Below are 14,013 nucleotides of genomic sequence, written 5' to 3' on the forward strand. Positions count from 1 at the left end.
AAAGAGAATTTAAGAGATGTGGAATAAAGAATCAAAAGGTTTTATACATCTAATAGGAGTTCTAGAAGGAAATAATAGAAAAGAGAGGCAGTTTTCAAAAAGTAATGGAATATGTGTACACATGACTGTGTTTTGATTAAAATTAGTGGCATCTCTGGTTGAAAATATAGCATTAATGGCACTCTTTTTTTTCCCCCCCCATTCTTAAGCTTTTTATTTTGAAATAATTTCAAACTTACAGGACAATTGCAAAAATAATACATCCCCATCCAAAGAACTCTAGCATACCCCTATCTCCCCCACCCCCTGCACCGATATCCACCAACTTTTAATATTTTGCTACATTTGTACGTACAGCATTCTTGTAGGATTCCCTCCCTCCCTCCCTTACTTTCTCCTCCCTTCTTTTTTTCCTACATATCTTCCTCTTTTTCTTTCATTCAAAATTTTTATGATGGAAACATATACAACACTAAATTTTCTATTTTAAGTACTTTCATTTCTTCCCAATTTGATCCATAAAATCACTAGTTGTACACTTTCATGTGATTTTAAATACATTCATGATATTATGCTAGTTACCGCCATTCGTTACCAAAACTTTTTTATCACCTCAAACATAAATTCTGTTTCCATTAAGCAATAACTCCCCTCCCTCTTCCCCCTCCCTCATCACCCTCCACTGCAGTGCTTTCTTGAATCATAAATTTTTCCTTTAGTATATAGCCTTGAAAACTAGTTGCCCAACAACACGTCTCACCATCAATAAAGTAAAATCCATATTTTTGTATGCTTATAATAAAATGATTCATTATTAAATATAATCAAATAATTTTAGCAGTGGAAGGATTTTTAAAGAACTTGATATAATGAGAAGAATATATAAGGAACTTGCCTAACTCTACAGGACTGGTGATAATAGAGCTACAATAGGAACTAAGTCTCTTGACTTATATTCTTTTTCTTATATTCTTATATTATTTTTCTCTACATTTTGCCAAATATTTTAGACATACAGATAAAGCTACTTTGATTAGATTTTCAGGGTCAGAAGTTTAAATGCCAAAGCATTTTGGAAAAACCTCTTTTAATTACTAACATTTTTAATAGAATTATTGATGCCTTTTTTTTGTTGTTGCTTCATCAGAGCAAGATATGTGAATTACATCAAAACATCAGAAGTGGTCAGACTGCCCTATCCTCTCCAAATGAAATCATCAGGTCCACCTTCTTACTTTATTAAAAGGGAATCATGGGGCTGGACAGACTTTCTCATGAACCCAATGGTATGTATCAGGGAAAAATAAAACATCTCTGCTAATTCCTAATTTGCTCCCCAGTATTTAAAATTTTCTATCCCTATGACATAGAAAGCCAAGGTCAGATTGTGTGATGAAGGGATAATGTGAGTAATTTATGGATTTTGGGAAAATAGTGGCTTTGGGAAAATATAATGAAAAGAATATATTGAGAATTGCATTGCAGATTTGATGTTGAAATGTGCAATAGATGTTGGATAAATACTTATTTAAGATGAAATGTTTTAAGATTCAAGTAGACTAATAGTATACAATGAGTCCCATCCCTTATACCACCTACATATTAATAGTCTATTGATGAGTGTGCCATCATTTATTTAACTGGCCTTTTTTGATGGCATGAGTAAGGTTTCTTTTTTTTAGCATGTGTAATAAGAAAAGATATTCTGTGGTGATTTAAATACTTGGTGTTATCATGAAACCAAAGTTATGATGCCTACTAATAAACCACTAATATAATATTGCTTAGAAACAAATTGGCCCTTTCTTCCTTCCTCCATCTCTCCTTCTCTCTCTCCCTTATTTCATTCATTCATTCTTTCTGCTGTTTTTGAGAGTTGAATTATTGTCTTAGAATTGCCTAAGTTTTTATCGCATTCCTTACTGATAGCTATTTAGATTGCTAACAGGAATGGTCAGATGGCTGTACATCCTCTGGAAAGGAATCAGTTAGAATCTAGAACCTATTATAAGGGATAACGAAGCAGGAGGGTAGATTGGATGGGAACAATGAGACTCCAAAGTTTATTGAGAACTATCTTCCATGTTGTCATGTTTGTAATTCCATGGAAATGTATCTAGATCTAGAGGCTTCTAGATCATTTTTCAAAACAGATCTGCTAACGTAATTGCTTGGTAGTATACTGAAGACTCTAAAGGGTGTACATTATTGAAACGGGTGATGTAGAATATTTTAGAATATTTTGATAGGAATCCTACCTCCATCACTTCATGTGACTTGGGCAAATCTTCCACTCTGCCTCAGTTTCCTCATCTGTAAAGTGGTGTATATTATCTATCTGATAGGGTTGTTGAGAACGTTAAATGAGTTTGTTCCTGACACACAGGAAGTGCTATATGAACGTTAGCTATTATTATCATTATATATTCACTAGCCTAATCATGGTAGATAGAAATAACTTCATTCATACTGTTTATGTCTACACATAGTAGGAAAATAAAGATTTTTAAAAAGCCAGAATGTAAAAAATTGGAACATTGGTTATGGTAACAGAAAGAAAACAAAAGTATATGTTCCCCAGAAACTTTTGGAAGTTTCTGCTATCCATTTTCAAGGAGCTGGAAGTGCTGCTGATGTGCAGTGAATCTTAGCATGCTAGGATTGCTCTAAGAATGTTTTCTCTAGGAATCACAAAGTAATCTGGAAGGTGCAGCTCAGATGACCATCAGGACCACCAGTCCCAGTGCCAGGCTGCAAATTGAAGAACATCAGTAGTTAAGCTGTGTTTGCAAATTTGCTTGTGTTGAATCAATGAACTCTGCAAAATGATAGATGGTGCCAGTAAGAAGTGAGGTGTTTCTGAAGTCCAAACACGCTTAGATAAGGCTCTTACATTCTAGGAATACTTTGCTATCAACAGAACTTGTTTCAGTACAGTTGAGTTGGTTGCTGCTGATTTTATTCTGTATATAATATTTGAGTCTGTAATTTCACTATTGGTTGTTAATAATGTGCAATTTTTGTTCTGTTAACTGTAAGTGGGAAAAAATATTTTCTAAGATGTTTATTTCTCCCACAGGTCATGATGATGGTTCTTCCATTATTGATATTTGTGCTTTTGCCCAAAGTGGTCAACACAAGTGACCCTGACATGAGACGGGTAAGCTGATTGCTCAGCTTTTGGTCTTTAAACCATATCCTTAAGCCTGTGTTTTAATCCTGGTGTACCTAATCCAAAGATTTTGTGAAATGATAATCATATAATCTGTCTTTACTTTAAAAAACTTGTTTCATAGTACTTGTTCAGTTTATGTGTTTATATACACAAAAGAAATTCAGATAGATGAGGAAGTAAAAATTAGAATAGTGGTTTTCAAACTCTGTACCACAATCCCGTACTGGTTCTGCAAGTGGAAGTGGGATTGTCAAGTAGAAGCTTCAAATTTAGTGCCACCATTTTGCCCCTTTTAAATATTAGTGTCTATATAAGAATCTTTAGACTTTTTTTTAAACCCTTGTCCATTCTTCCATCCAGCAACCATCAACAGACATTTTCTGAGTTCCAATTTCCTCCATTACATTTCGTATAATTGATGTGTTGACATCTTTTTCATGACTCAATGAACACTTACTAATCAATACAATGCCTAGGTTTGGGATATTGTGACTACAAAATTGAATTATAGACCATCCCTGCCACCAGCAAGCTCATGGTCCAGTTAAATATAGGACATAGATTCATAAAATTCTCTTCTTACCATCAGGAGTTTTTTTTAATAGAAAAATAATATGTACATTAAATGACTACCTGAAATAGTAAATGTTTGCTAAGGTAGTAGTAGGTGATTAATTTCTGTAGAAGATATACCCAAGCTGTAATGTCAGAGAAAGCTTAAAAAAAAAAGAAAACTTTATGATATTTCAGAAAGTTTTATTGCTAAATTTTGGCATCATTGCTTCTGGATTAGTCAGTAACATAACCTATGCAATCCTTGTATCTGTTAAGCCAATTAACAGTTGGTGAAATTAATAGACGAAAACACCAGAAGTCACATTGGATTAAAAGTCCATTCCTTGAAAAGTGTTTTTAATATTGTAAGTTCTCTATAAAGAGTTGTTGATTGAAGAGCTTTAAAATAGAATGGATTAAAAAATAGAGTTGATGTATTTCTGCAGAGGCTTAAGACCTATTACCATATTTATTTAATTCTTGATTATCAGAGCACATTAGCACATTTGATTTAATTATAGTTTTGGCAGTCTAGAATCTTAAATGCTCTACTCCCTAGCAGATACTCTACAATCTGCAATTATTGATTAGCAGTTACAAGCCTGAAGAGGGAAACAGCTGAGCTTTGAAACAGGATGGGGTGGGAGAGAAGAAAGAAGCAACAGACTATCCAAGTCACTTTGATTGAATCCAGAGGGGTGCAGAGAGCCAACTGTTCAGTGCCTTCGTGCCTTGGCAGACTTTTCTCCCCTCACTTTGACTGGTACTTTCAGTAAGCAGTAATTATTCCCTTACTACTGGGCTTGCCTGGGAAGATTATGAAGTCCCAGGTTCCTTCAGGGCCTTATCTTTTGATAATAACTAGGGGTATGTTTTTATTGAGATTTGGGGACGTTATTTGTGATTCTTCTCTACCTCCTCACCTCCTATAATAAAAGGGAACCACTTTAAATGTTACTGTAAATTATTTTTATCTTAATTATCATTTAAAATTAACAATTACAATTACCCCTAGCCCTTAGCATTTGACAGGTAATAATTCAATTTATTGACAGGTAATAATTCAATAATTCAATTTATTGAATAAATTTATGTGGCTATCTTAAAGAATAGCTATTTTGTTTGATTGCTTTGAGTTTGAGTGAGAGAGGTTGGTAGGTGAGAGCACGGGACTGGAATTTCATCTGAATGAATGGCATCCAGGATAAAAATGGAAAGAGTTCAGAAAAATGTTTTGTTTCACACAATGGACTATTGACTCAGAAAAGTTTGGCATTAAAAAAAAAGTTATTTATTTATTGCTTGTTGTTTGCGCTTGCTGTCTGCTCCCTGTGTCTGTCTGTTGTGTGCTGTGTCTGCTCATCTTTTTTTTTTTTTTTAAGGAGGCATTGGGAACCGAACCTGGGATCTCTCATGTGGGAGGGAGGTCCCCAATCACTTGAGCCATGCTTGCTGCCTGCTTATTGGGTCTCTCACTGTGTTTTCCTCATTGTGTCTCTTCATTGTGTCTCCTTGTTGCGTTGTCTTGTCATCTTATCATACTGGCCCATCATGTCAGCTTGCTTTCTTACTCATCTTCTTTAGGAGGCACCAGAAACTGAACGCAGAACCTCCCATATAGTAGGTGGGCACCCAATTGCTGGAGCCACATCTGCTTCCTGGCATTTTTAATTATATCTAGATGGTTTGATTTTTAGCTTAGTCTTAGGGAAAGAACTAAAGTGAGTCCTGATCTGAAGACCTTAGAGATTTGATGAGGCAGTTTTTCTTTTTAGGGCAATTGTAGGATAATTTTACATTCATCTAAATTATTAGGGACCCTGAGTTGATTCATAATTATTCATGATCTTAAGGTTATGGATAATAAGCCTGGTTTAGACTAAGTATCAGAGTAAGAATTTGAAATTTACACCAGCTTATTATTTGCTTCTCTGTAGTGGGCTAAGGTGCATCCCTGCTTCTAATCTTCCCAATTACCGGCATCTTGAATTTTGACAAATCACTTAACTTTTTTCCTCTTGTTCTTAAAGTAATATTGGCATGCTATATGGCATGCTTATGTTTATGTCTAAAGTTTTTGAGAGAGTGGATTTGGAGGTTGGGAAGTTCCTTTGGTCTTGTTTTTTAAAACTCTAAACATTGTTATATGACCATGCACTGATTTTAAGATGGGAAAAAATTAAGTATTATCTCTCAGCTATTGGGTCATATATTAAGTTTGTATGGGTGTATTATATAAATTTTTAAAAATCGTTATAAATTTTCTCCTTTATTAACAAAGATGATGATCATGAAGTATATTCTTATTACTCTTCAGTTTGCATTTTAAGTAAAAACTGTTTCAGTATTCTTTCTTGTATGCAAAATGAAACAGAAGTCACAATGGCAGTTTTAAGAGACACTGTTATTTAATAAAAATTATTGGGAAGAAAAAATACATAGATACACCTAATTTTTTGCCCTTTGCTATATTGCATTTCTCAAATACTGCTTTTTTTTTTTTTTTAAACTTGAGGTTTGTGGAACCCTTCATTGAGCAGGTCTGTCAGTGCCATTTTTCCAACAGCATGCGCTCACTCCATGTCTCTGTGTCACATTTTGGTAATTTTGGTAAACTTTTTCATTATTATATCTGTTATGGTGGTCTGTGATCAGTGATCTTTGATATTTCTATTGCAATTGTTTTGGGATGCCACAAACCGTGCCCATATAAGATGGTGAACGTAATCAATAAATGTTCTCTGTGTCCTGACTGCTCTACCAAGTGGCTGCTCCCTGTCTCTCTCCCTCTTCTTGGACCTCCCTATTCCCTGAGACACAACTATATTGAAATTAGGCCAGTTAATAATCCTTCAAAGGCCTCTAAGTGTTCAAGTAACAGGAAGAATCACATGTCTGGCACTTTAAATCAAAAGTTAAAGCTAGAAATGATAAAGCTTCATGAGAAAGGCATGTCAAAAGGCAAGATAGGCCAAAAGTTAGGCCCCTGGTGCCAAGTTAGTCAAGTTGTGAATGCAAAGGAAAAGTTCTTGAAGAAAATTAAATTTGCTACTCCAGTGAACACATGAATGATAAGAAAATGAAACAGCCTTATTGCTGATATGGAGAAAGTTTTAGTGGTCTGAATAGAAGATCAAACCAGTCACAACATTCCCTTAAGCCAAAGCCTAATCCAGAGCAAGACCCTAACTCTCTTCAATTCTTTGAAGGTTGAGAGTGGTGAGGAGGCTGTAGAAGAAAAGTTTATAGCTAGCAGAGGTTGGTTCATGAGATTTAAGGAAAGAAGTTGTCTTCGTAACAAAAGTGCTACGTGAAGCAGTAAGTGCTGATGTAGAGCTGCAGCAAGTTATCCAGAAGATCTAGGTAAGAAAATTGATGAAGAACACTATACTAAACAACAGATTTTCAATGTAGAGGAGACATCCTTCTGTTGGAAGAAGATGCCATCTGGGTCTTTCATAACTAGACAGGCTGACTCTCGTGTTAGGGTCTAATGTAACTGGTGACTTTTAAGTTAAAGTCCGTGCTCATTTACCATTGTGAAAATTCTAGAGTCCTTAAGAGTTATGCTAAATCTATTCTGCCTGTACTTTATAAATGGAACAAAAAAACCTGGATGACAGCACATCTCTTTACAATATGATTTACTGAATATTCTAAGCCCACTCTTGAAGCCTTACTCCTAAGAAAGAAAGTTTCCTTTCAAAATATTATAGCTCATTGACAATGCACCTGGTCATCCAAGTTCTTAAGGAGATGTGCATGAGATGAATGTTGTTTTCATGCCTGCTACCTCAACATCCATTCTGCAGCCTGTGGATCAAGGAATCATGTTGACTTTCAAGTTTTATTATTTAAGAAATACATTTCATAAGGCTGTTGCTGCCATGACAGTGATTTCTTTGATGGATATTGGCAAAGTAAATTGAAAACCTTTTGGAAAGGATTCACCATTCTAGATGCCATTAAAAACATTTGTGATTCATGAGAAGAGGTCAGAATATCAACATTAACAGGAGTTTGGAAGAAGTTGATTCCAACCCACATGGATGACTTTGAGGACTTCAAGACTTAAATGGAGAAGTAGCTGCAGATATGGTAGAAATAGCAAGAGAACTAGAATTACCAGTGGAACCTGATGATGTGACTAAATTGCTGCAATTTCATTATGAAATTTGAGTGGATGAGTAATTGCTTCTTATGAATGAGCAAAGAAAGTGATTTTTTTTTAAAGATTTATTTATTTATTTTAATTCCTCCCTCCTCCCCCAGTTGTCTGTTCTCTGTGTCTATTCGCTGCGTCTTGTAAGAAAGTGATTTTTTGAGAGAGAATTTAATCCTGGTGAAGATACTGTGAACATTGTTGAAATGACAACAAAAGATTTAGAATATTACCTAAACTTAGTTGATAAAGCAGCTGCAGTGTTTGAGAGGATTGACTCCAATTTTGAAAGAACTTCTGCAGTGGACAAAATGATGTCCAACGGTATCACATGTTACAGAGAAATCATTTGTGAAAGGAAGAGTCAACTGATGTAGCAAACTTCATTGTTGTCTTATTTTAAGAAATTGCCATAGCCACTCCCGCCTTCAGCAACCACACCCTGACCAGCAACCACCCCCTGGTCAGTCAGCAACCAATAACACCGAAGCAAGACCCTCCACCAGCAAAGCCATTACAACTCACTGAAAGCTCAGATAATTCTTAGTATTTTTTAGCAAGAAAGTATGTTTTTTAAATTAAGATATAGACATTTTTTTAAGACATAATGCTTTTGCACACTTAATAGACTATAGTACAATGTAAACATAACTCCAAATGCACTGGAAAACCAAAACATTTGTATGACTTGCTTTACTGTGATATTTGCTTTATTGCAATGGTCTGGAACTGAACCCACAATATCTATGAGTTATGCCTGTATTGAGTTAGTTTAATGACTCATATTGGGTTACCAGTTGATTATTAAATTTTCAGGAATTTTTGTAAGTTGGTTTCATTGATAAGTTGAAATCAGCTATGACCAGAGTTTACACATGGAAACTGGCAACTGGTACAAATCAGTGCTTTTTTTCCCCCTTAGAAAAATGTTTTCTATTTGTTAAATGTTTATCAGTACATCACTGATTAGGTTCAAAAACATGTGTTTCATAATAGAAAGGTGGTTGGTTTGTAACCAAAGCTCATTATTTTTCACAAACATTTGTAGTCATTTGGTACTTTTAAAAATTTCTAAGGTTTATAATGTTCCTTTTCTGGGACTTATCTGTAAAAGCATGTTCTCTTTAAAAACCTTTGTATAAATTCTATCTTTGGGGAGAAAGCCCAAGCTAATACCCTAATTATGTTCATTTTAAAATGACATATAATAATGTTCGCTGTTTTCTTTTATATTTGAATTAATATCAATTTTAAGTACACCTTTGGAAGGTCACATAAAATTCAAATGAAACAGATATTGCATTAATATAGTGGAAAGTGGAACAGTGCTTTCAGATTGTTGGCTCAATAAGGGGGAGGACAAACACTCAAAATTAAAATCCCAAATCCTGTCCTGCCAGTAACTTGGTAACATTTGTGTTGGTTACTTTATTTATTTATTTATTTTTAAAGATTTATTTATTTATTTAATCCCCCCTTCCCCCCCCCCCCCCCCCCCGTTGTCTGTCTGTTCTCTGTGTCTATTTGCTGCGTCTTGTTTCTTTGTCCGCTTCTGTTGTCAACGGCACGGGAAGTGTGGGCGGTGCACTTTCTTTTGCGCTGGGCGGCTCTCCTTATGGGGCGCACTCCTTGCGCGTGGGGCTCCCCTACGCGGGGGACACCCCTGCGTGGCAGGGCACTCCTTGTGCGCATCAGCACTGCGCGTGGGCCAGCTCCACACGGGTCAAGGAGGCCTGGGGTTTGAACCGGCGGACCTCTCATGTGGTAGACGGACACCCTAACCACTGGGCCAAGTCCGTTTCCCATGTGTTGATTACTTTAAATAGTGTCATTGGGGTCATCCAAGACTACGTTATTCAAAGATTTAGTACTAAGGGACTTAGAAATCAATTCTTGGAGATACAACATAGTTATGATATGTTGTAAGGGTGACATGAGCTCATTGTCAGACCCAGTACCTTTTACTTGTTCTACTCCCCTCCTTTTTCCTATAATGAGAATTGTTAAAAAGTTAAATTACTTGAAGGATCCCAGTGCATTTCATATCGTTGTGCTTTGTCTCTCTCTGCAGGAGATGGAACAGTCAATGAATATGCTGAATTCCAATCATGAATTGCCTGATGTTTCTGAGTTCATGACAAGACTCTTCTCTTCAAAATCATCTGGCAAATCCAGCAGTGGCAGCAGTAAAACAGGCAAAAGTGGTTCTGGCAAAAGGAGGTAGTTGGGCAGTTCAATGCTGGCATTTGCACAGACACGGCAGCGCTGGGTGGCAGCCAAGTCTTGAGGGAAAACCATGTGAAGCAACTACTGTAAACTTGAGTCAACCTGAAAGTTGATCTCCTGTAACTATTGTATGTGATAAGTTTTTAGCACATGTTTTGTACTTGGTACACAAGAAAACCCAGTTGTCATCCTTTATCTTTATGAGGTCAATATCGATGTCACTGAATTAATTACAGTGTCCTATAAGAAATGACATTAATAAATTATATGAAGTACTATACATTATGTATATTAAAATAAGTCTTAATTCAGAGATAAAATTATCTTCTGTCATTTTTTTTCTCTATTTCTTTTTTTCCTGATAGTTGTCATCTTTCATTTATTTAAGGTTTGGAGTTGATCTTTTCTGTTTAAAAAGAAATGGTTGGTATTCTTAAATCAGCATGCACCAGTATTTTTTTTTTCCACTAGAGGTGTGATCTTTTTTTTTTTAACAAATAAATTTTATTGATATATATTAATAAAGCATAATTTCATCCTAAGTGTCAATGTGTACAATCAGTAGTATTTGGTATAATCATATAGTTATGCATTTATCAATTCAATCATTATTAGAGCATTTTCATTATCTCAATAATAAACAGAAAATAGACAAACAATCAAGAAAATTCTTCACGACTCTAACTTTCTTTGCTTCCCCTTCCATACATAGCTGCTATTTCTGGCTATTCTTGCACATTTATTTTTAAGCAATTTTATTGAGATACATTCACATATCCTACAGTTTCTCCAAAGTGTATAATCAGTAGCTTTTTTTTAATCCTTTTTTATCTTTATAAATTGATTTATATTTACATTTTATATAAATGGAGTCATACAATAAGTTACACAGTCATACAGTATTTGTCCTTTTGTGTCAGGCTTGCTTCACTCAACCTACTGTCCTCCAGGTTCATCCATGTTGTCATATACGCCACAACTTCATTTCTTCTTACAGCTGCATAATATTCTATCATATGTATAAACCACAATTTGTTTATTCATCAGTTGATGGACACCTAGGTTGCTTCCTTCTTTTGGCAATCATGAATAATTCTGCTATGAATATTGGTGTGCAGGTGTCTGTTCATGTCACTGCTTTCAGTTTTTCTAGGTATATACCTGGTAGTGGTATTGTTGGGCCATATTTCAACTTCCTTGAGAACTGCCAAACAGTCCTCCACAGTGGCTGTACCGTTCTACATTCCTACCAACAGTGAGTGAGTGTTCCTGTTTCTCCACATCCTTTTCAACACTTGTAGTTCTATACCTTCTTAATAGTGGCCATTCTGATAGGTGTGAAATGATATATCATTTTAGTTTTGATTTGCATTTTCTTAATCAGTGATTTGAACATTTTTCCATGTGGGTTTTTTTTTTCTGCCATTTGTATTTCTTCTTTGGACAAATGTCTATTCAAGCCTTTTGCCCATTTTTAAAATCAGGTTTTTCGTCTTTTTATTGTTGAGTTGTAACATCTCTTTATAGATCATAAACCCTTACCGGATATGTGATTTCCAAGTATTTTCTCCCATTGAGTCAGCTGTCTTTTCACCCTTTGACAGTCCTTTGAGGTGTAAAAGTGTTTACTTTTCAGGAGGTCCCATTTATCTATTTTTTCTTTTGTTGTGCATGCTTTGGGTATAAGGTCCAAGAAACCATCACCTACCACAAGGCCTTTAAGATGTTTCCCTACATTTTCTTATAGTAGGTTCATGGTCCTAGCTTTTCCATTTAGGTCTTTGATCCATTTTGAATTGATTCTTGTATAGGAAGTCAGATAGGGTCCTTTTTCATTTTTTGGTTATGGATATCTTGTTCTCCCAGCACCAATTGTTGAAGAGTCTGTTTTGTCCCATTAACATGGACTTGGTAGGTTTGTCAAAAACCAGTTGGCCATAGAGGTGAGGGTTTATTTCTGGATTCTCAATTCTATTCCACTGATCAATAGGTCTTTGTTCATGCCAGTACAATGCTGTTTTGACCACTGTAGCTTTGTATTATGTTTCAAGATCAGATGCTGAATTCTTCCCATGTCACTCTTGTTTTTTAGAATGCTTTTGGCTATTCAGGTGCACTTTCCCTTCCAAATGAATTTGGTAATTGCCTTTTTTATTTCTATAAAATAGGCTATTGAAATTTGATTGGTATTGCAAATCAATCAGTATGGGTAGGATTGACATCTTCACTATATTCAGTTTTTTAATCCATTAACACAATGTCTTTCCACTTGTTTAGGTCTTCATTGATTTCTTTTAGCATTGTTTTATAGTTTTCTGCATTTAGGTCCTGTACTTCTTAATTGCTTCCTAGGTATTTGAGTCTTTTTGTTGCTATTGTAAATGGAATTTTTCCCCCTTATTTCCTCCTCAGATTGCTCAATATTAGTGTACAAAAATGTTACTGATTTTTGCATGTTGATCTTGTATCCTGCCACTTTGCTGAAGTAATTTATTAGCTCAAGACATTTGTTTGTAGACATTTCAGAATTTTCTAAATATAGGATCATGTCATCCACAAATAGAGTTTCACTTTTTTCATATTTGGATCCCTTTAATTTTTTTTTTATCCAATTGCTCTATCTAGAACTTGTAGTACAATGTTGAATAACAGTGGTGACAGTGGTCATCTTTTGTCTTGTTCCTGACCTTAGAAGGAAAGCTTTCAACATTTCCCCATTGAGTACGATGTTGGCTTTGGGTTTTTAAATATATGCCTTTTGGGAAACGGACTTGGCCCAGTGGTTAGGGCGTCTGTCTACCACATGGGAGGCCCGTGTGGAGCTGGCCCATGCGCAGTGCTGATGCGCTCAAGGAGTGTTGCCCCACGCAGGGGTGTCCCTCACGTAGGGGAGCCCCACGCGCAAGGAGTGCACCCATAAGGAGAGCCGCCCAGCGCGAAAGAAAGTGCAGCCTGCCCAGGAATGACGCTGCCCACACTTCCTGTGCCGCTGAGGACAACAGAAGCGGACAAAGAAACAAGACGCAGCAAATAGACACAGAGAACAGACAACCGGGGTGTGGGGGGATTAAATAAATAAATAAATCTTTAAAAATAAATAAATAAATATATGCCTTTTATCATATTGAGGAATTCTCCTATTTCTGTCTTTCAAAGTGTTTTTATCAAGAAAGAATGCTGGATTTTGTCAGATGCCTTTTCTGCATTGATTGAAGTGATCATGTGTTTTCTTTCCTTCAGTTTGTTAATGTGATGTGTTCCATTGATTGATTTTCTTATGTTGAACCAATCTTGCATAGCAGGAATAAATCCCATTTGGTTATGATGTATAAGTTTTTTGATATGCTGTTGGATTTGATTTTCAAGTATTTTGTTGAGAATTTTTCAATCTATCTTCATTGGAGAGATTGGTCTGTAATTTTCTTTACTTGTAGTGTCTTTTTTTTTTAAGATTTATTTATCCCCCACCCCCACCCCGGTTGTCCTTTCTCTGTGTCTGTTTGCTGTGTCTTGTTTCTTTGTCTGCTTCTGTTGTTGTCAGCGGCACGGGAATCTGTGTTTCTTTTTTTTGCGTCATCTTGTTGTGTCAGCTCTCCCTGTGGGTGGCGCCATTCCTGGGCAGGCTGCACTCTCTTTGGCGCTGGATGGCTCTCCTTATGGGGCGCACTCCTGTACGTGGGGGACACCCCTGCGTGGCACAGCACTCCTTCGCGCATCAGCACTGCGCATGGGGCAGCTGCACACAGGTCGAGGCGGCCCGGGGTTTGAATTGTGGACCTCTCATGTGGTAGACGGATGCCCTAACCACTGGGCCAAGTCCATTTCCCTGTGGTGTCTTTATTTGACATTGGTATTAGCATGATGTTGGCTTACTAAAATATATTGGGTAATTCTC

At 36.2% G+C, this 14,013-nt stretch overlaps 1 protein-coding gene across 1 annotated transcript in view; it reads left to right on the forward strand.

Moving 5' to 3' along the window:
- EMC7 (ER membrane protein complex subunit 7) overlaps nt 1-13,447 on the forward strand; it is a 40,030-nt gene extending 26,583 nt beyond the window's left edge. The window contains exons 3-5 of the mRNA XM_004455349.5: nt 1,148-1,286; nt 3,080-3,160; nt 9,964-13,447. Of these exons, the coding sequence (XP_004455406.1) occupies nt 1,148-1,286; nt 3,080-3,160; nt 9,964-10,116 (373 nt within the window). The 3' untranslated portion in view covers nt 10,117-13,447. The remainder of the gene's footprint in view (nt 1-1,147; nt 1,287-3,079; nt 3,161-9,963) is intronic.
- The last annotated feature ends 566 nt before the right edge of the window (nt 13,448-14,013 follow it).

The sequence above is a fragment of the Dasypus novemcinctus genome, chromosome 3 (genome assembly GCF_030445035.2).
Source record: "Dasypus novemcinctus isolate mDasNov1 chromosome 3, mDasNov1.1.hap2, whole genome shotgun sequence".
Taxonomy (NCBI): domain Eukaryota; kingdom Metazoa; phylum Chordata; class Mammalia; order Cingulata; family Dasypodidae; genus Dasypus; species Dasypus novemcinctus.